Here is a 22864-nt window from a genome sequence, read left to right as displayed (position 1 = left end):
CACTGGCACACCTATCAGCAGCTCACCAGTTGTTTGAAGTCCGGTTCTGTCATAAACTAGGTCTACTAGCTTTGTGGCATTCACCCAAGTCATCAAAACACCTATCACAGTTTGTTTCTGCAATAACACAGCACAATGAAATATTGGAAAAATTACCAGTCAGGACTCAAGACTCCAATAATCTGCTTACATATATGATACAGTATACACTTGCCATAATTTCTTTCATTTGTAAGAGGAAAGCCAAGAAAACAGAACAGAAGTTGAAAGTCGCTTTCCTATGTAAGGATGATAAGTAAAAGAGGTAAATTAGACGCAAGCTATCACGAAGAGTAACATCAAACACAGTTGATATCAGTCAGCATTGGACCCTAAAAATGAGATATGAAATTGTGATGGATCCCTGATTTAAGGGCTCTGAGATAAAGATATTAGTTTTTACATAGAGACACATTAATGTGCTGAGAGCTGTGTTCTGAGATGGCATGGATATACATAGGAGTAGTCTGTTTATCCTTCCGAACCACATACATTAAGAAGCACTAGAGGATTGGGAGGCATGGCTGTATTTTCAGAAATGAGCTACGAGAAATGGTCCGAGTGGTGTAAAGACAATGAATCAAGGTATATGTAGATTAGACTTTGCACAAAGAGACCCTATGACATCCACATTGGAGTATACTATTTTGCTCCTGCTTAATCCAGAGGGTGAGTCATCATAAATGTCGTATACGAGGATCATGCCATTCCCTAACATGGGAGATAGTTTACTTGTTGGGGATCCCAATGCACACACATGTACTATGCAATCAGCAATGTATGGGAGGAGCCTATGTGCGATGACATGCTATACAAACCACATGGCAGGATATAGAAACTGTAAAAGAACATGAAAACATATCTTGGCTTTGAGAAGTGTGCATGGACTACTTATTTACAGCGGATTGTCACAATGGCCACAATCTGGTGCATTTACATACTACATGTCATAAGTTGGTGGTGTGGCAACTCCTAGGGGGTTAGGGCCTTAAAAAAAACCAGCATTGGACAACCAGCCGAGATACAGAAAACCCTAAAAACTGGTGACGTGGCAGCAACTATACAAACAAGCACGTTATTTGCAAAAAATAATGCTGATGTGGCGCTTTACAAACAGCCCACGTTTTGCGGAAGCTAAGTTTGGCACCAGCTTTTGGGTTTGGGTGCTTTTGAAGATCTCAAGGCAGCTGGTACTTTTGTGAAGCAATATAAAAGAAATACCGAAAAGGGCGCCAAGGTTTTGGGGCCAGTGCTCTGAGTGGAACTCCACCACTCCATGCCTACCATGTGGATCCTCTCTCTCTCTCTCTCTCTCTCTCTCCTCTCTCTTCTCTCCTCTCTCTCTCTCTCTCTCTCTCTCACTCTCGCTGCCCTGCACCCCTGCACCCGCGCGCTGCCTGCTCTGCACCCCCACGCTCGCCGCTGCTCGCGACCCACTGCGTGCTGCCCTGCGCGCGCCCTGCTGTGCTCCCGCTGCCGCTCTCTCTCCCCCCCCTGTGCTGCCCAGCCCCCCCTTCGCGCTGCCTTTGCAAACCCCCCCCCCCCTCCTCGTGCTCACTTACGCGTCGCGCTGCCCCTTTGCTCCTCTACGCGTAGGATGTCCAGCAGCGCATCTTCTACGCGTAGATGTCCCGCAGCCCCCCCCCCCCCCCTTTTCACTTTTGTTTTTGAGCGACTAGTTCATTTTTTGTAAGCAATTTTCCATGCCCGCAATCAGATAGGTAACTATCGCTGCCCCTCCTTGGCCATGCCGCCTCGCGCTCCACCACTCCCCCGCGCCCGCCGCTAGTGTGGGTGCACACGTACATCTAGTGACTCCCTTGCGGTCCGCTCCCCCACTCGCCCAACCGCCACGCCCGCTGCTAGGGTGGGTGCACACGTACATCTAACTCCCTTGCGGACTGCGATCAAGCATGAGGAAGATGAACGATAAAGCCGACCCCCTAGAGGATGCCATTCAAAAATGCAAAGAGAAAATGACGGAGACCATTACCAAGATGAACCGCAACCTCTGGGGCACAATAAACATGCTCGAAGGACACGTGCTGATCCAAGAGAGCAAGATAAGCACGCTGGAAGACAGAGTGACGACCCAAGAGGAAGAGATCGCGTCACTCGAGAAAGATCTCGCTGAAGCACGATCAAGAAACACATTGGAAGAGGGCGAACTGCAATCCTCAGTAATCGAAGAAATCAACACGATCAAGGAGCAAGTACGGGCCATCAAAGAGGGAGAAGAGCAACACAAAGAAATGACGACTTCTTGGGTGGATGTTCTTACCAAAACTCAACAGAAGGCGGACGAAGCTGAGAAATGGATCAAGGTGGCCAAGAAAGGAAAAGGCAAGGAGATAACACCCACGCCCACACCCAACATCATCATTAATCAGACACTAGAGGAGGAGCAGAGGAGAAGGGTGCGCGCTTTACATGTGAGAATTTGTGGTCTTAAAGACAAAGGCAATGTGGAGGAAGAAGTGAAAGAACTCACAGCCTTGATGGGGATTCATGAGCCGACGCACACAAGGGCATGGAGAGTGGGCAACATAAAGAAAAATGGAAGCAGTGGAGAAACCTCAAAAGAAAGAGCACTCATCCTCCGTTTTCCCTCCATGGAAGCAAAGAAGTCATTCTTGAAGAAAAGACCAACTCTTAGAGAGACTGGCATCTTTCTCGGGGATGATCTCACCCTCTCGCAGATCGCTCATATGCAGGAAGTAATGCCGGAGATTAGAGCGGCAAGGGAAAAAGGCAAGATCGCTTTTTACCGAGACGGAAAAGTGGTAATACTAGAGCGACGCTCCACATGACAGTGTGAGACTTATGGGACCGCACTCAAAGTAGCTGCCTGGAACTGCAATGGATCTATGTGTCTTGATGTGGGTGCCTTTGAGGATAGCTTTACTATAAGAGACATCATCTTTTACTCTGAGACACACCAGGCCCCTGGGCAATCCATGCCTCACATCAGTGGATACAGGTGGGAGACAGCCTACAAACAGGAGACACGCTCAGAGCACAGAGGGCGGGGCTTGGGGGGAGTGGCAGTGTTATTTAGAGAGGATCTGCAGCCACTGATACATATAGCCCACAGGGACGAGCAGGCTAGGTACATGTGGGTGAGACTGAAAGCAGAGACAGGCAAATACCTCTATCTAGCTATTTGCTACTTTCCCCCGAGTACATCAGTTTATGCATCACCTAGAGGACAGTCCCCTTTCTCTATTTTGGAGGATGACATATGGGAGTTCTCTAGGGACGGTGACATTATCATCCTAGGGGACTTCAATGCTAGGACTGCCCATCACCAGGCAGTGTTTTATGATACTTCAGAGGAGATGCTAAGAGAGCTAGATGTTGTAGAGACGGGCCTTTCCAGACTATCACACGATGTGGAATATACTGAGTATGGGCGACACCTGATAGACATGGGCACTGCACATGGATTGGCCATCTTGAACGGCCTACAGAGATTTCCTACTGCGGGAGGTTTTACATGCTGCCCACACAGACATGGAGCCAGCACAGTGGACTACGTCATGGCACAGCCGAATCTCATCTCTAGTATCCAGGATCTCACAGTTGAGCCCAGAAAGGTCGGGGTGGCTCTGGTGTCGATGACCATCTCCTTCCAGTTCAGTGTAGCACACAGGCCACGAGTAGCAGCCCCTACTCGCTACACATTCACACGGGAGACGGATTCTGTATACATGGACGGAATCTACAGACTCCTATGCACTGAGGACCCGGGGTGACCTCTGGAGGAGCTAACTACTATACTGACACAGACATTACATGAGGCAGCAGCAAAAGCATACCCACACACCCAGCCTGAGCAGAGCCGCCGATCATGGAGCATGCCTCAGAACAGCTGGTACGATGAGGAGTGCCGCCAGACTAGAGCTAGACTTCAGAGGGAGGTGCTGTTGGGGGACGTCACTCACAGACAGTCACAGATTGACTTCCGACGCCTGGTGCGGCGGAAGAAGAGGGCTTTTTTGGCTCGACTCGAGCAGGATCTATATCAGCTATTCTTGAGTCAGGACTCGCGTGAGGCGTGGCGGCTCTTTCATGAGCAGTCCCCCCCCCCCTACTATTTCCTCCACAGAGACCTCGGGGCAGTACGCATCATCTTTGTACACAGTACTTGGACAGCCGCCCCTCCCCAACCCCCCAGGACCATGCCCACACACATGTGTCTTTTTCACCGCTGAGATGGTGAAGAAAGCTATTGACAGGATGAAGACTGGGAGAGCATATGATCATGATGGCCTAGACGCTGAGCATTTCATGCATACCAAAGACCTACTAGCAGAGCTTCTAGCAGTTATGTTTAACCGGGCCATGTGTGAGGGCCTACCGGACACTTGGAGCCTATCTACGATCGTACCTATCTTCCAATCAGGAGACCCCATGGAGCCTGGGAATTATCGCACTATTATGATTGGCCACACACTGGCATGGTTGTATGCATCCATTCTAGAGCAACAGCTGAGTAGATGGGCAGAGAGGGAAGGAATACGTGCAACTGGGCAGGCAAGATTCAGGAGAGGCTTCTCTACTCTTGACCATATCCTAACACTCAAGGCCATCATCGAAGAAGGCAGATCTCATGGGAGATGGATCTATTGTAGCTTTGTGGACTTCCGCAAAGCTTTCGACACGGTACCCAGAGCTAGACTGATGCGCAGATTACAGGAACTGGGAGTACCCACAAAACTCATTTGGGGGATCATGGCATTGTACAGATAAGTAGTAGGGCATGTACGCACCCCGAAGGGACTTTCTACACCGGTTCACTCCACTATTGGGGTGAAGCAGGGCTGCCCGCTCTCTCCTACTCTTTTCGGTATGTATGTGGATGAGGTTTCTGACTACATTGACAGCGATGGGGATAAAGGTGTTCAGTTGGCAAGGACATGGATTCCACTTATGTTATATGCTGACGACATAGTGTTGATCTCCGAATCCCCAGAGGGAATGCAACGTCAATTGGATGCTTTGCATACGTTTGCCCATGAAAGTGGTTTGTCTGTCAACCTGGGTAAAACCAAGGTTATGGTGTTTAATACCACCCCACAGTGGATCAGGAGGTCAGCACCTACATTAACATATGGCCAGGAGACTGTGGAGTACACACACGCTTACACTTACCTTGGAGTGGTTTTTAGCGGACCTGCATTCTCACTCAGAAGAGCAGCAGAGACCAGACTTACTAGAGCCCACGCAGCATTGGGTAGATTGGAGAGGATGTGTTCGCAGGTTCAGTTTCAGGAGCCCCGGACGAAGCTCTGGCTCTTTGACACCTTGGTGGCTTCAGCATTGCTCTATGGAACCAAGATATGGGGACCTTCACTGGATCACCACGGGAGGCCGGGTCGCTCAGACGGATGGGGGAACATGGAGAAACCTCTCGTCTCTATGATCTCGCGGCTCATTAGAGCCAAGGCATCAGTACCACGGGCCATTATCCGAGCAGAGCTAGCGGCCCCCCCACTTGTGGTGGAGGCGCTCACCAGATCAGTCTCCTTCATAAACCGCACATGGGCACTTCCTAGAGACAGATATGCTCACATAGCACTTGAATCCTCTCGACAATTAGCCATACAAGGAGATACAACATGCTGGTATGGGGAGATGACATCATGGTTTCAGGCACATGGGTTCAGCATAGACAGGCTGCCACCATTCCATTACTCATTGGATGCACTATCTCTCACTCTTACACAGTCAGAGATCACCAAGCTCATCCGCCAAGACCTGACCCAGCTAGACACCAGGAGGACATGGATACAACCAGCACAGGAATTGGGCACGAAGACGGCTTTCTACAGAGACCACATCCTCCAGCTTACGGAAGATGGTTTTGCGGCGAGACCCAAATACATGGATACCCACTTGTCTCATGGGATACGATGTGCTATTGGCTAGTTACGCACATCTTCTCACCAGTTGCGGGTTGAGACTGGGAGATACAGCGGAGTACCAACAGAGGACAGGACATGCCCCTTGTGTAACATGGAACCTGAGACAGAGCTACACTATACATGCCACTGCCCCGTCTACTACGAGATACGAGGCCGCTTCCATTGCTTGTTCAGAGAGGGTTTTGGACCACTCAAGAGTCATGGGATACGAAGATCAGAGATGTTTGGGTTTGTTCTTGCTCGAGCTGCGCAGACACAGAGATAGCCTGATGAATGGCGAGGCTAGCCAGTCTCAAAGACAGGTCTCACACCAGAGGCACACTGATTGGCCGAGCGATTGAACTGGGGAAATCCAGGAGCCCGCGACTGCGAAGAACTACACAGCATCGACGGAGGCTACGACAAAAAATTCGGAGTGCGCTGGCCAGGCATGCACGACGCCCGGTCATACTACTAACCATGGAAGAAATTGATGAGATTCACCAACAACTGATGCTAGATCTCTTGTAATTCAGCTATCCCAACAAGCCGCCCATTTTTTTGCTTAGTTTTTGCTTGACTCACATCGACCAACTTAGGACCCCATAGTATATATCTTTGTTTTGTACTGTTGTTAGGTTATTTTGTTACTCTGACTTTGTATCAGATCCACCACTTTGTAACTTTCGGGTCTCATAGGTCATTATGGCCTTTTGAAGACGTTAATATAACATTTCATTTCTCTCTCTCTCTCTCTCTCTCTCTCTCTCTCTCTCTCTCTCTCTCTCTCTCTCTCTCTAGTATGCACAAATTTACACAAACTGTTGACGTGTCAAGCCACTGAAGAACGGACCCGACTTAGCCACTGAAGAACGGACCAAACTTGCAGATCCCGGCCGAGGGGCCTAAACCCTCAGAAGAAGCAAAAGAAAGAGAAGAAGTCGTACTGACTTGTGGGACCCCATCCGATGGGCTCGGGGACCTAAAGATTGAAGTGGACACCACACACACACACACACACACACACAAAAAAAAACGTGACCAGCTAATAACGTGGCAGAGCAGTACGGAATTCCTCGATTCGCGCTGACAATTTCTGTATTTTACGTTGACATGCTGATGTGGCAGAGCTGTATGCATTTCACATTTTACGTTGGCTGCTGACATGGCAGAGCACATCTTTTGGGCATCTGCCTTTGAGTTTCAAGTTTTTCATGTAAACGCTTTTCAAGGCCAAGGGACTTTAAATAAGTGCAGAGGGCTCAGTCTCTGGCACTCTAGTCTCTGGCACTCTACTGGGCGAAGGTGCAGAGAGCGAGTACCGGCATTGTAGTGAGTTCAAGTAATAAGGGACGCCAAGGTTTGGGGCCAATACTCTCTGGGGTGGAATTTCGCCACTCCATGTTGCGTGTGCTCTCTCTCTCTCTTTCAGTTCAGTTGTGATTGAAGTGCTAAAAGTCTGTTCAGTCTGTTCTTTTCTATTGGCACGTGGTGCCCGTTTTGTGACACAAATGACACCATCGTTTCAGCTACATGATTTTAGTATGGATAGACTATCCCCTTTCAAGTACTCGTTGAATGCACCCTCCTTGTCCCTCACACGGACCAAGATTACCCACCTCATCAGACAAGATTTGATCCAGCTAGACACCAAGAGGACATGGATAGAGCCAACACGAGAGCTTGGCCCAAAGATGGCTTTCTATATAACTCTCGTCTTCATCACTTTGTCTTACAGGGTGGCTTTAGTGGGAAGGCAAAGAAAAGTTGAAAATCCGACGTGGGAACTGAAGAAAAGAATGAAGATTTGGGCAAATTTTTCGGCAGAAAAGTTTGCCAGAACGAAGTACAAACGTCGACTGCAGATTGGCATATGTGTGAACAGATTGATTAAGTACTCCAAGGACCCAAGATTGGCGAAACACCTGAAGAATTACCTGATCAATGAGATTTACTCGAGAAGGCGTGAGGCCATTGATTCTCCTCTCAGGTAGGAGGAAAGCTGGAAGGACATACGAGTGCAGACAAGCGGAACCTGTGCTCATAGAAAGAGATGGACAAGAACTCTTGATGAACCAAAGGACTACCAGAAGATAAGCCAGAGAGTTACAAAGCAGCAACCGAGTGCAAAAGAAAAGGAAAGACTAAAGCAAGACGGATACCAGATTTCGTGGGGATTGCCAACCTTGATCAAATCAATACAAATATCAAACCTTGCACAGCATGGGGCAAAAGTGCGACGCCAGGAAGTACTTTCTTTGACATCATTATCGTTTTCCCCAAGAATGAATACTAAATACGTTACTGGCAGTCATGGTCTAAGATTTGGAATGAAATTCTATCTGACGTGATCTGAATGTGATCTGAATGTCGTCTTTGTACAAGTGTTGGATTTGTGTTGTTTAGTGCGTCAATACTTAGAGTCAGTGTCTGTTGAAATGGTTTATGGCCTCTGTCTGTTTTGCATGCGTAATCAAGGGCGATTACAATTCTTTCAAGAGGGGGGTATGTCACAAAATGATGACATGGCATGACCACCCACAGATAGGACCACTATACGGACACATAATGACATGGCACAACTATACGGACTGTCCGCAAAAATGAGCTGTCTGGCAAATGATGCGGCAACTGTACAAACGCCCGCAATTAGCGCTGACGTGGCAGCCCAAAAATCGCGCTGACATCTGCTGATATAGCAGCCTGTACGGAATTCCGAAAATCGCGCTGATACTTTTTTTTTCAGTTTTTGGAGCCAGTTGCTTTTGGGACTCAACTGCCTTTGGTTTTACCTCCTTTTGGGGCTTTGCTTTTGGCATCCCTTGTAAATTTATAAGAGCCCTTGGGGGCTCACTCTACAGAGAATCTAGACGCAGAGTCTTGAGAGCAGTGTCACAAATTGCTGACGTGTCTAGCCACTGGAGAACGGAACCAACTTGCAGATCCCGACTGAGGGGCCTAAACCCTAAGTGAAGAAGCAGTAGCAGCATAAGAAGTTTTACCGACTTGCAAAGTCTTGCCGAGTGGCCTATTTTTAAAGACGAAGTGGAAAACTAATGACGTGGCACCTGTTGTACGGAATTCCGGATTTTACGTTGACTGATGATGTGGCATCCTGTATGGTATTTCGGATTTTCGCTTGCTTGTTGACGTGGCAAGACTGTGCAGATTTCCACGTTTTGCACTGCTTGCTGACGTGGCAGTTGTACAGATTTTCGTAAATCACGCTAGCAGTTTTTTGTTTTTTGGGCCAGTTGCTTTTGAGTTTCAAGCTTTTCATGTAAACTGCGTTTCAAGGCCAAGGGCCTTTAAATAAGTGCAGAGGGCTCAGTCTCTGGCACTCTTCTAGGAGAAAGTGCAAAGTGCGAGTATCGGCATTGTACTGAGTTCAAGTAATATAAAGAAATATCAAAAGGGGCGCCAAGGTTTGGGGCCAATGCTCTCTGGGGTGGAATCCCGCCACGCCGTGTCGCGTGTGCTCTCTCTCTTTTACTTTCATTTGTTATTGAAATGCTAAAAGTCTATTCAGTCTGTTCTTTTCTATTGGCACGTGGCGCCCGTCTTGTGACAAGCAGAGGTCCTTCCGGAGTTGTACTTTGCAACGATTAATGAAAAATAAATATCGAAAGGGACGCCAGACTCTGGGGCCAATACCTCTGGGCACGGAACTACGCTGGGCCGTGTCGGCTCTCTCTCTCTTTATCTCTACAAAAGTTCAGTGATTATGAAGTTTCTGTTCGTGTGTTGAATTTCTCGCTTGGAGTGTCCAAGCCTATTACAACTACTAATCAAGATGGATCCAAAGGTGCATCAAATCAGCCCCGGAGGTGCTTCATTTTGAAGAGTTACAGCGGCGACATTCCCCATTCGAGTCAATAGAGTCTACATTGAGGTATTGCATGTGTGTACATTTCATTTACACAATCAAAAGCAAATACCACATCAGCAACAGTGTGGGGGGCCCTTGAGAGGATTGGTTGGGACCCCATTGGGATTCTCCTTTTCTCTATCCCTCTACACATCTCTACCTATCTCTCTCATTCTCTCTCTGAAAGGAACCACATTCGTGCTAAGTAGCACACAGTCAAGCAAGGAAAGAAGTAAAGATTTATGGAAGTGTAAAGTCTAGATCTTGTCACCATTTTAATTCCGTTGCTGACACAAAGAGAATCTCTTCAGCAAGTAGGGGGACCTTTTGGATGTTTTCAAAGAGGACATACTTTTCCCACCTGCCCTAACTAAGGAGATTCACCAATTACTCAGCAACCCCCCGCCAAAAAGACGATGAGATTAGTTCCGAATACTTGTGTAATAACTCTTCCAGATTCTTCAAAAGAGTATGCATAGCTTTTAAAATTCAGGGCACCAAAGCACTTATCTTTTTGACCTAGGAGCTACATAGATATACCTTCATAAGGTCATAAAAGTTTGAACTTCTGAATTATAAGAGAGTATAAAACACACACAAAAACACAAAAGCAAGGGACACAAGAAAACGAATAAACGAAAGACTAGATCACCTTATTTGTTTCTAAATAAAAACTAACGGTTAATCACTTGAAAAAGCCCCATCTTTTATAATTTTTAAAAAAAAAGAGTGAATATGCGTACTGTGTCTATGCGTAGGGCTGTTTTTTATTTTATGAAAGGTTTTTTTGTTTTTTCGTTGGGGATTTTTTTTTTTTTTTTGGCGGTTTGGGGGGGGGGGAACACGTCAATATTAACAAAAACCAGGCCTAACTAGCCAAAAGACCACCTTTATGCTGGCCAAGATAAATGAAATCTTGAGAGAAAACTACGCATTTGTGCAACATTGGTCGAAAAAGTTGATGGATTTTAAGTCGACGATGAGAACAGATTATGCAACAAAAAAGAAAAAAGATGAAAAAGTTCTTCAGCAAAGGCGAGCATCCAGCATCCAGCATCCACAGCAAAACACGGTTTTGACAGCCCAGATTTTTTTACATGGTCCTCCTGGAAAGTCAATGGCATGAGCTTACCCGGTATATGGCCCTTGATATGTTGTACATCCATCCAAAGGGTGTTTGTACAGGGAATGCAATTTGCAGTTTCTCTGTTCCAATAGCCTCCAGATCATTTGGGTTGATCATGTTCTCAAACACACTATAATCTGTCGCCATTGCTAGTTGGCCTTCCCTATCGTAACAAGCAGCAAAAGCAAAATCCGAAATAACTTCCACAGCAGAAATAAGATCAAATTGTGCCAAGCTCCTATTCCCGCCAGTTGTATTTGCCAAGTAGTTGTTGACAAGTACACGAGTGCCAATCAGCTCCGTTTTGTCGGTTTCACTATTTAAGTAATCTCTTAGCTGTTCCTGTCGTAAAGTAGAAACTGTGATAAGCCTCCGTTCAATCTCCTCTACTAACTGCTCATGAGCCTTGAGCCAAAGAACTAATGCAGGTATGCCAGCTGCGACCACCACCTACCACATACAGGAAAAAAAGTTCTATAAATCCACAACAGACAATCTGTGTGCCTGCGCATTGACAAGCATCGTAATTACAAGAAAAACCCTTAGCAAGGAGAACTTCATGCAGACATGCACATATGTCCACATATTACATATACAAAATCATGTGCACATTCGTAGACCTACATTATAAACAAACTTAGCTATATCTCTGTACCAGAATTGCAACGAAAATTGTCAGCTTGAGACAAATTGAAGCCCTCAAGCTCTTTGTTGTCCTGCATAAGAAGTCTTCATCTTCACCTGCTGGCTCTTGTCGATAGCGCCATGGAGATGATTGTGTAGTTGCAATGACCAAGGAGTGATCCAAACCAGGAGTGTCATGTGATGGGTTATTAGGTGGCACGTTCATCCATGCCCTATGAGGACAGAGGCATGTGCAGCAGCCTGTCATTGAAATTCTGGCTAAGTACCAGAATCCTTGAAAACGGTACCTGCAGAAGGCGCGGTAGAGACTTTCACCATGGCACAAATTTTCTGCAATTTCTGCAGCGGGAATCGAAGCCTAGTTTGGAAGTGTAGGCATCTATTCACTGGAAAGCCCTACAACAATCGCTCTCCTGCTGGCACAACTTTCTCCAACTTCAAAATTCCCACGTTTCTGTGATTGTCCAGGTTGAAAATCAGAATCCTATGCATGGTATGAGGTCCTTCCATTATGTTCGTGCAAAACATATCCAGAGGAAAACCCTTGTTGGGTTCAGGCTTGCAGAAACTTCCCCCTCGCTGGTCCAATCAAAGCTCAACCAGCTACTCGCAAGGCGAAAATGGCAGGAAAAAGCACAAGAGTCAACGCACCTGAAATTTCAGCTTTTTGAGAGGCAATAACGTTTTGGTTTGGAGGCGTCGACAGAACGTCTGTCGAAGCGAGATAAAGCTGAAAATGCTGGTGAACGTGTGTGTGTGTGTGTGTGTGTGTGTGTGTGTGTGTGTGTGTGTGAGAGAGAGAGAGAGAGAGAGAGAGAGAGACTTGTAAAGGTTAATCCTGCTAGCTATGGCGGACCTGGCTACAAAGCCGAGCACGCGCATTGAACGCATTCACTCATCACGAAAACAACAAATTCGCGTGACTGCAAAAGAGCTGACGAGAATATGAGGAGCCGCTGCGCTCATCAACAACGACATTTGCCAAAAACAGAAACCTGAGCATCCATTTGACGAGGATATTGAAGAGTAGGCAAAGCAGATAAAAATGGATTGCATGGGGACTTTTTATTTAGATGAGTTTAAAAAAATTAAGAGTTGCGCCCTCTCCACGTGGTTTTGGCTCTTGGAGGTGCAGGTCGTGCTCCTGCGTGGCCCTCGTCCCGCCTCATCAGCGCATGCAAGCGCCCCAGCCCCACTTGTACAAGGCGGTCACTCGCCTTCATAACATTGAACAAGTTAGTGCCCCTTCCCACCAACTGATTATGGGAGATCGCTGTCATCGTTTTACTCAATAGTCAGCTGAGTGGTTGAAGTGATTATCAGGCTTTGCCTACCAATTGTAACCATTGTAATGAAATGGAGTTTCTTCAGTTTTTGCAGTGCAAGACTATTGTTCATCCCATCACTAAACCTTTTCATTGCCTGCACCTGGGAGACTCACCAAAAATGCTTCCCGTTTCTCAATCAACTGCTTATAAATAGCCCTGAAGCTTGCTAGTGTCTCCAAGTCGTGCACTTGCATTGGGAATGTTTTCTTGCACTTGCAACGCATTCTGATAGGATGCACTACAACCCCTCTAGCCATTGCTGCGGGAGATGCAACTCTTGAGTAAGAGTTGCATCCTCCCTAGCACTTCAGGGAGGCTGGAGTGGTTGCTACAATCATGTGTTGCAAGCACTCTCACACGCTCCCACGATTTTAGTGCATAGTGTTTTTCTTCTAATTTCTCATGTCGTGGGAATGCTTGTGATTTGACTACACGATATTCATTTTCCATTTGTGTGAATGAAAACTTCGATGCTCTATAAGCATTGCATACGGTATGCCGTTTTGGAGACCCAACTCAAGGTTGGGAGTGCCCCTTCTACACGAGAACCAAACTGCTCCACCACCTTTTCAAGTAGATTTGCACTCGAGTGAACAAAGCTTCGCCCACAGTCATCAATAGCAATGGAACTAGCTGCAAGCTAAGGTTGTTAATTTCTACTTTCCTCAAAGGTTGTAAAGTGTGGATGGGTCAGGATGGAATGAACTTTGTCATCAAAATGGATTATATGACTCAAGGAAACATGCCAAGATGTGTAATTAACTATTTTGATATCATTTAGTACAACAACATAAGCATGAAAAAGTAAGTGTTTGCCCTTGTGATTGATCCAAAAACATCCTACTATGCGAGCTTTAATCTTGTTACCTGCAACCATCATAAACCAAGAGCACTAGGACTAGTTTCTAGTTTATGGACTGCAGGTGTTAAAAGATCAAAGCACGTGTCATAGATGTCCACATAGAGAGAGGTTTTGAGGATATTAGGGAACTGATTGGCCATGGTTGGAGAGTGTATGGTATTGTAGGGGCCAAGGAGAATGTCCTCTATCTTAGTAGATTGATGGCACATCAAGGGAATCACCAATAGGACATGAGGGATGGTACGTCCAAAAGACTCACTAATAATACCAAAGAAATTGGTGCACGAGTCCTCAGTGTAGACACACATGCAGGTGCACAAAAGGTAAAAATGTATGTGGCAAATTAGAAAATTGTGACAACATCTTTGATGCAAGAAGGGGGCTCTCGCCATGTACTTGGCGAGCAAGAATTTCTAAATGTTGTTGAAGCAATGGGCCCCTTAGTGGAGGACAACAAGTGAAGATGATTACTTGTTGCTTTTGTTTGTGCATATTAGTTCAATGTAACTAAATTGTGTAATATAGGTTTCATAGGTCCGTGGCAGCAACAAGAAATGGCCCAACAAAAGAGAGCTTTGGTTTAGATTCTAGATTGCGACTAAAAATGAATTGCACATATGTTTTTTTTATAGAAGTAGATGTCATGGGCAAGGAGCGGAAGGAGCGCAGCACTTTGTGTTCAAAATCTCTACAATTGCCCTTCAGATATGGCTAATGCAATAGTACAAAGCACAAAGGCAGTTTCTTACTCTCGAGGTAAACATATTGGAAAGGGTCCTTCATTAGAGATTTTGAAGGAGAGAGTTTCCTCTAGTCTAGCGCAAGTGATAAGAGTAGTAAATGAGGCTACATCTGGAACACCCATGTTTAAAGCTCACACACCTCTTCAAGGAGACAAATAAACCATTCGAAATAAGTGAGGGCCATTGATTGTGATTGAAGTTGAGGATGAATCCACACATAGACTAGAGTACAATGAAAAAACATGTGACCGTACATCCCATGGAGGGCCCAGGAAGATCAATTTCAGGGGGGGTTCAGGGATTAGAGATGGGAGTGAGAATTCTAAATACAAGGCAAAGGTTTGTGTTCTAGAATGAAAGGACAATAAAGCTCTCTGGGAAATTATAAGAACTCCTCTTGGAAGGCGTGTAACATAAAGTGATGCCCCTAGTGGTGGAAAAAGATGTAGACAAAATATAGTAACATGTACCAAAGGGACTCCTGCTCCATCTTTTGAGGGGTATAGAAAACGTCCAAATGGACTATTTAAGCAATGGTTTTGGTTTTGTCCTAACCATGTCATTCATTGTTATGTGGTGGATCATAACATAGTTCCAAGGCTAGCTCCTCCATTCACAATTTGGCCGATTGATCTAGGAACAAATCTTATAGACGAAGAAGTTGAGATATTGCTAGAAGGAGGATTGCAAGTCGAGAAGAAAAGAACAAATTGGTGCAACTACAATATGGACTCCTCCTAGGGGTGGAGGTGACTCCTCTTCCGCTTCAACAAAAGTAGGTAGTAGTGGTTCAATACTAAGAAATGGCATAAAATTCAAATTTCATACTTCCATTTTAGAGGAGGCAGTAATGAAAATTGGTTTGGCTCTTGGTTTAAAGGCTAAGGTGATTGAAGAGAAATCCATCTTAAATAGTGTACATGAAGTCCTCAAGGTGGAGTCTCATTAGGAGACGGACATGTGGGGGTGTATGAGGTGCACATCAAGGATGAACCATACTACAAAATCTTATTTGGCTTGCAAAAGCACTTGAACTCCATTTTCTTGAGAGTGCTTGAATTGAGTCAAAATGAAAACATGTTCATACGTCAGCTTGTGCTAGGCAAGGTAAATGTCTACAATGCTCTTAGCTGTGAAAATGCATATCCAAACTTAGAGTAAAGCCCAATGATTGGATAATTTTGTGACTCCTTGTTAACCAACGGTGTCCACTTCTAGTAGTCATGGGCCGGGCTTGTTGGTCCAATAGGAAAAGGGTAAAATTGATCGCCGATGAGAGGCGCACTCTAACTGGAACATTCAAGGGTTAGTTGACTAAGCATGGGCGCGTAAGTGTGAATGGGCGAGCTCATATAAAAGTCACATAAACTTAAACATCGCTCATTCTCTCATTTGTGCAATTGAAGAAGGCTCTTGTTCCATCTCCATCTTCTGCTTAAATCTCCTTGTGTGTGTGTGTATGCATGAGAGAGAGAGAGAGAGAGAGAGAGAGAGTGTGTGTGTGTGTGTGTGTATGTGTGTGTGATCGAGCATTGCGACGGCACGACGGGGTGAGGCGGTTGAGCGCGGCACAACGGTAGCTCCCGTGCCTTAGCTCCCTCTTCTTCGCGACGAGGAATCCTCCACGAAGGCGAGCATAGGGCGGTGAGTGACACACCTTTGCTCTCTTGAGCTTGCTAGATTAGTCTGGTTGTGTGCTTGCAGCCAGTTGTGGCTTGCACACAGTGTATGGCAAGTCCCTTGCTTTGACACGTGCGACAGATGCGCTACATTTTTGGCGCCGTTGTTGGGGAAATGCCGTGCATTAAGCTCAAGTAGCACTCTATGCTGCTTTGTGGTGCATTATGAAAGGTAGGAAAGGTAGAGAAAGAAGGTGTGTGGCTTGTTGAGAAGGATTTGTGACCTTTGTTTTTGCTGCAATGTATTGTGTTTTCTGTTGATAAGGTGTTAGCTTAAGGTACTAGATTTATAATGTTAGATCTGTAAGGTATAGTAAGTAGATCTGTTAGTTAATTAGTTGATGTAGTACTATGTTAGTGTGTAACACATTAGCTTTGTTAGTTGCAAGTAGGTAGGTTAGGTGTGTGTGTACTCGCGCGCGCGGCATAATCGCGGTGACCTTATCCAAAAAAAAAAAGGTAGGATCGGAATCGAGAATACTCCCCAAGACCAAGCCCAAGCCCACGCTCAAGCTCAGGCCTCAGTCACCCTTTAGAATTACTTATTTTAGCCTCACGCCTAAGTAAAAATCGACCCTTTTGAGGACCAAAGGAGCTTCGGGTAACCGAATGCTGTGTTGTAAAGCACACCACAACCCCCTGAGCGATATGCTCGTTTTGAGCTATTAGACGTTCTAATCCAAAAACCGATCGTAGAAAGACATTAAAAACATCAAAAAACCAGTGAAAACAGGGTGCAAAACGCCTAAAAAATTAAGCGGTTAACCTTCGAGGTTATTCCTTGACGCTTGTAGGGTGCTGAAGGCACATGCATCTACGCTCTGGTCGTGTGCTAGAGACCGAGCAACTAGCGAGCACTTCGACTTACACGGGTTCTCAATATCACCTACCTTAGGTTCCGGCCCCTTGGCACGGGGACCCAAGGTAGTACCACTCAGGACCCGCATATTACGTCCAATGACTCTTCTTCTGACTACGACGTCATGGAGGGTTACCCAATGCCTAATCTCGATAGCTCAAGCCAAGACATACATGCCATGGGTCCATGATCCAAGCCGAGCGTTCTTAGCCGCTTGAAGGAAACCTTTAGTAGAGCCACTCGCTCCGAACATGGAGCTAACGATGTAAATGAGGGGGGTGGGGAAGTAAATTCGCCATTCATGACCAACGTAATAACCCCATGCTTCTGGAGAGTGTGCACGTGAATACTCCATTCACTGCACCCTCTGACTCTTCAGAGCTATTCCCCTTCGAGGTTATATTAGCTGATGGTATAAGCCTTGCCGAAGTGCAAGAGGTTGAGCGATATATAATTGCGTCTAGGGAAAAGGAAATCGAGATCTTACGCAAGGCGGAGCAACAAAGAGAGTTAAAAGTGAAAGCCCCTATGTCAATATCCATTCTAGTCGAGCAATCGAGTGCTCCTGACTTAGCAACCACTAAGGGCCAACCCATAGAGAGCCATATTGCATCTAGCTCAAAGGACACCCGTACCACCTCAATCCTAGATGTAGTGTTCCTAAATGAGAATTGGGAGTATGAACTACAAACAGAAACTCTAACCGACCTATACATAGGTCACAAATCCTACAATCCACAACGGGTGCTACTAGTGTAGAGGATCAACAACAAAGAGTTTGTGATGTTATCCATAGGGTTATTGAGCTAGAAAGGCAGAACAAAGGGATCCACATGCTTTCAACGGGTCTCATGAGATTCTTGGATACGGGGAAGGCTAGGCAACCAACCTTATCGCAAAGGGATGGAGCATCGATCGTGTGAGTACGTTTACTAGTACCACAGGTGTACTTTGTGATGGCTCCTTGGTAACCTCAATCAAGTTTAATGGCGTGATATTTGGCACATTGGATTAATCGGACATTGGGCAATCAAATGATCTATGCCACATTGATTACACATGAGTATCGGCATTGTAGACGTGCTCGCTTGATTGGTTTGCATTAGTGTGGCGTTCTTTTGTAGCCTAATAGGACACTCGGCCACACGATGTGGACCTCCACACTCATAGCATTGAAGAGGTGGTCTCTTGGCAGTGTAATTGATACTTTGGCCTCTTGCAGCAAGAGCAGCTACTTGATAGACAGGTTTGACTTGTCCCCAATAGTCCTCCATGTAGTATTGTGGACTTCTTCAAGTGCATCAATCCCATAGGCAATATTAGGGTCTATATCCTTCTCACAGCCTTCCAAATAAGCAATGAGCAGCAACATGAGGTCGGAGCAAACATTTGCAGAGCAATGGCACTCGCAGAAGAGCTGCATGACTTCGTCTCTCTCTTCCTCTCTCAGCTTCTTGCTTCTTGCAGAAGTTCTCTCTCTCTCTCTCTCTCTCTCTCTCTCTCTCTCTCTCTCTCTCTCTCTCTCTCTCTCTCTCTCTCTCTCTCTCTCTCTCTCTCTCTCTCTCTCTCTCTCTCTCTCTCTCTCTCTCTCGTGCGCGAAATAAACTCTCTTCACCCGTAGTGCTCTTTTCCCGGCCCGTCCCTCCTCCTTCAGCCTACACTGCGCTGCCCTACCCTGGGTTTTGCGTGCTAGAGATCTTCTACAGTCAAGTGATCCCCCCGTTCCCGATGCTCTGATTTGATCGCCTCTCTCTCTCTCTCTCTCTCTCTCTCTCTCTCTCTCTAAACTTCATTGCAACAGTCAAGTCCGGGGTTCAGTGACTCTCTCTCTCTCTCTCAATTCGCACAGGGCACTGCGTGAAGGTGCCGGAGCAACACATGCTCACTTTAGGGGGTTTATATGTTCTTGCAGAGATCGCAAAGATCAGCGAAGTGAGACCCCAGTTCAAAGACCAATATAGGGGTTGGTGATGACCCCGTATATATGAACGACGCTGAAGAGGATTCTGATTCAGGTAAAACAATGGAGACCAAAACAACCACTAAGATAGAAACCAACAAGGAAGATCGTCATGAACCACAATGGCCAGGATTCAAGAAGAAGATAGGAACTTATCCAAACCCTAATGAGGAGATCGAGCGAGTCAAGCAATTAATGAGTTTGGTAGAAGATACACAAAGGGATCTAGAACCAGCACCTATGCAGATCCAAATTACAGACACAGTGTTCCCTATGCAACAACAACCTCCCAAAGTCCATAGACCCCTAGCCATACCTAGTGTCATCCAAGAAGAAATTGACTTAAAGTCATGGGAAAGTGGACGTATTCACTTCTTGTTGGAAAGAATGTTTACAGAGGGACTACCTGACCCTATTGAAGAAATGGAGATCCCATCTTCCCCATGTCAAGGGACTGAAGCCCAAAAGATGCCGTTAAACATTGCCAAATTGATGAATTTCATGGCTTCAAAAGTTAGAACCACCATCATGTCCAAATTGTATGGCGACCCTGAGCTATTCTTAGCTCTTTGAGCTTTTTTCAATGGAGAACTGAAGGTCGGGCTACCACAATTTGCACAGATGGATGGAGCTAGGTAAATGCCAATAGAGGAGGGACACTTGGATCCACAACCCAACCTAGATGAGAACCTTGTTGTAGAAATATCTTTTAACAAGTTGGGACAATACTTTGAGGGTGATGAATCCAATGCAACCATACCAATCACTACCAAGGGATTAACTCTAAAGGGAATCCTTGATGGTGGTGCTGGGGTTAGCATTGTGACTAAAAATTGCTGGGAAACTATGGGAAGACCTCACCTTGTGACCACAACCATAGTAGTAAAGATGGCCAATGGGTCTATTGTTAAACCTATTGGGATACTAAAAGATCTTAAAATCAAGGTCTTTGGACATAAAATAAGAAATACCTTCATTGTTATGGATTTCTCTAAGCACACTATGGCATCTGAGATGATCTTAGGACGTCCTTTCATGAGGGAAGCAAAAATGGTGCATGACTGGTCTAAAAACCATGTCTACTTGCAGCCCAGGGCAGTCACTTATCAAAAGACCCCTATATCACGTGCGTTCAAGAGGTAATTAATAATACCCCAATATACATACTATACTTACACTGTGAGCCTATTTAAAAAAACCCCACCCCCCTCTGTATGTATACATTTTTATATATTTTGGTCTTTTAATAATCCTCTCCGGTTAACTCACGTGATATCTGTTAAGTATGGAGCCTGATTTACCCTTGTAATTTTCTGTGGTAAAAAGCACACATTTGTAAGGCCCCCATTATGAGGAGAAGCCATCGTGCGTGAAGGAAAATCACTCACCGGAAACCAAAATTTTCACGGACAAGAATCAAGGGCAACTTTAAAGGCCCGCCCCCGAGACTTTTTTTTTTGGTCGGAATATTCTTTTTCGTCGGAATATTATGGCCGGATGGCAACCGGAAAGTGGTCGGAAAACAACCGGTCGGTTGGCCGGTGGCCAGTGGTCGGAAGTCAATGGCCGGTGGCCGAATTCAAAAGCGGACTTGTCTTCTCAAGGGAGGCCACACATGGGCGGATTGGAGGGTCCGATTTGGACTTATTCGCACAAGGGCGGCTACACATGGCTTCTCTCATAAGAGAGGGCAGCCCTTTTGGCCTATAAAAGGAGGCCATTTCTACACACATTTCAGAGTGTGAAGTTGATGCAACAAGGTGAGTGTGAGGTGGTGAGAGTGAAGCAAGGCGGGAGCTCCATTAAGGGTATAATCCCTTTGTAAACTACTTCTTGTTTTGAAGTACTAAAGCCATTGAGTGGCTGCTTTCCCGTGGACGTAGCCCACATTGGGTGAACCACGTATATCATGTGTACTCTCTCTCTCTCTCTCTACTCTATAATCTCGTGTATGTAAATTTGTCTCTCTCCATTAAGTAATCTACTCAATTATCTATTTAGCTACGTCTTATTTCCTAACAACTGGTATTAGAGCAAGGTTTGCTCGTAGCTAAATTATCTCAAGGAAAGGATTCCTTGAATTGAGTGGGAGTTATGGCGGAGGAAGGGAAGCTCAAGATTGAGAAGTTCAACGGCAAAAACTACCAACATTGGAAGATGCAGATTGAAGACTATCTCTACCAGAAGGACCTCTATTTGCCACTAGACGGTCTTGCGAAGAAGCCCGCAACAATGGCAGATGAAGCATGGATTGTCCTTGATCGAAAGGCACTGGGAACAATCCGGTTAAGCTTGGCGTCAACGGTGGCCTTCAATGTTTCGGATATGAAGACCACGGAGGACTTGATGAAGTCACTTGACGACTTCTACGAGAAACCATCGGCATCCAATAAGGTATTTCTTATGAAACGCTTGTTCAATCTAAAGATGGCAGAGAATGGTTCAGTTGCAGAATACCTAAATGACTTTAACACAAACATAAGTCAACTTCGATCAGTGAAAATCAATTTCGATGACGAAGTGCGAGCTCTCCTTATACTATCATCTCTACCGGATAGTTGGGACAGCCTTGTGATGGCTGTAAGTAATTCTATCTCTGGCACAAATACTCTTTAGTTTGATGATGTTGTGGGTGTTCTCCTAAGCAAAGAAATGCAAAGGAGAAGCACAGGAGAATCATCAAGTGATGCACTATCAGTGGAAACAAGAGGAAGGCTTAAGGAGAGGTTCAAAAACCAAAAGGGTCGTGATCACTCAAGGCGGAGCAAGTCACACACAAAGTCAGTTCTTGAATGTTGGAACTGCGGCAAGAAGGGCCACGTCAAGAAGGATTGCTGGTCCAAGAAGAAGAAGGAGACAGAGTCTCAAGACAGCAAGCCAACATCGGAGGCCAATGTGGCAGGTAAAGTAGAGCAAGATGCTCTAATTCTCTCATTAGACAATGTGTCTAATTCCTGGATAGTAGATTCCGGGGCTTCATTCCATGCGACACCACACAAGCAACATTTCCAAGACTACACCAAAGGTAATTTTGGGTATGTATACTTGGGAGATGATGAAGCTTGTGAGATTTTCGGCAAAGGTACAGTTTCTGTCAAAACTGCTAACGGAAATGAATGGAAGCTTAAAGATGTTAGGCATGTTCCTTCTCTTCGCAAAAATTTGATCTCTACAGGACAATTGGACGATAAAGGTCACAACATTGCATTCGGAAACAAACGGTGGAAGATCTCAAAGGGATCTTTGGTGGTTGCCAAGGGTGAAAAAGTCGGTACACTTTACTTGTGTACTGTTAGCACGCAACCTTCAGCTTGTGTAGCAACTACAGAAGTTGACAGTGCGGTGTGGCACTACCGACTTGGGCATATGAGTGCCAAAGGAATGCAAATCATTCAAACAAAGAAGCTTCTACCAGGTTTGAAAGAAGTGGACTTAGAGTTCCGTGAAGATTGTGTTTATGGTAAACAAAAGAGGGTAAAATTTCAAAATTCAGAAAATGAAAGAAAAAATAAAAAACTTTTGTTGGTTCATTATGATGTTTGGGGTCCTGCAAGTACACCATCACTTGGTGGCTCATTGTACTATGTAACATTCATAGATGATGCGACTAGAAAAACATGGGTTTATGTCATGAAGAATAAATCCGATGTATTTTCCATATTTCAAAGGTGGAAAGCCTTTGTGGAGAATGAAACAGGTACCAAGGTTAAATACCTCAGATCCGACAATGGAGGTGAATATTGCAGCCAAGCTTTTGAAAGCTTTTGTGCTAGCAATGGCATTCGGAGGCAAAGGACAACCCCAAGGACACCTCAACAAAATGGGATTTCGGAAGGATGAACAGGACAA

The 22864-nt window shown here is 45.5% G+C and overlaps 1 protein-coding gene across 2 annotated transcripts in view; it reads right to left on the bottom strand.

The window, feature by feature from the left end:
- The window catches only part of LOC147466155 (uncharacterized), a 124105-nt gene extending 111382 nt beyond the window's left edge, over positions 1-12723 (bottom strand). Inside the window, exons 1-3 of one of the 2 annotated variants that reach the window (XM_086524437.1) lie at positions 11595-12723; positions 10946-11389; positions 1-117 (exon numbers count right to left, since the gene is read on the bottom strand). The exon at positions 1-117 is cut by the window's left edge and continues 178 nt beyond it. In XM_086524437.1, coding sequence (XP_086380563.1) covers positions 1-117; positions 10946-11389; positions 11595-11831 — 798 coding nt within the window. In that variant the 5' untranslated portion in view covers positions 11832-12723. The remainder of the gene's footprint in view (positions 118-10945; positions 11390-11594) is intronic. The other variant, XM_086524432.1, reaches the window with a different exon arrangement.
- Positions 12724-22864: the final 10141 nt, after the last annotated feature.

The sequence above is a fragment of the Adiantum capillus-veneris genome, chromosome 1 (genome assembly GCF_014529385.1).
Source record: "Adiantum capillus-veneris isolate H3 chromosome 1, ASM1452938v2, whole genome shotgun sequence".
In the NCBI taxonomy this organism is placed as follows: Eukaryota; Viridiplantae; Streptophyta; class Polypodiopsida; order Polypodiales; family Pteridaceae; genus Adiantum; species Adiantum capillus-veneris.
This window is presented reverse-complemented; position numbering and strand designations above follow the sequence as displayed.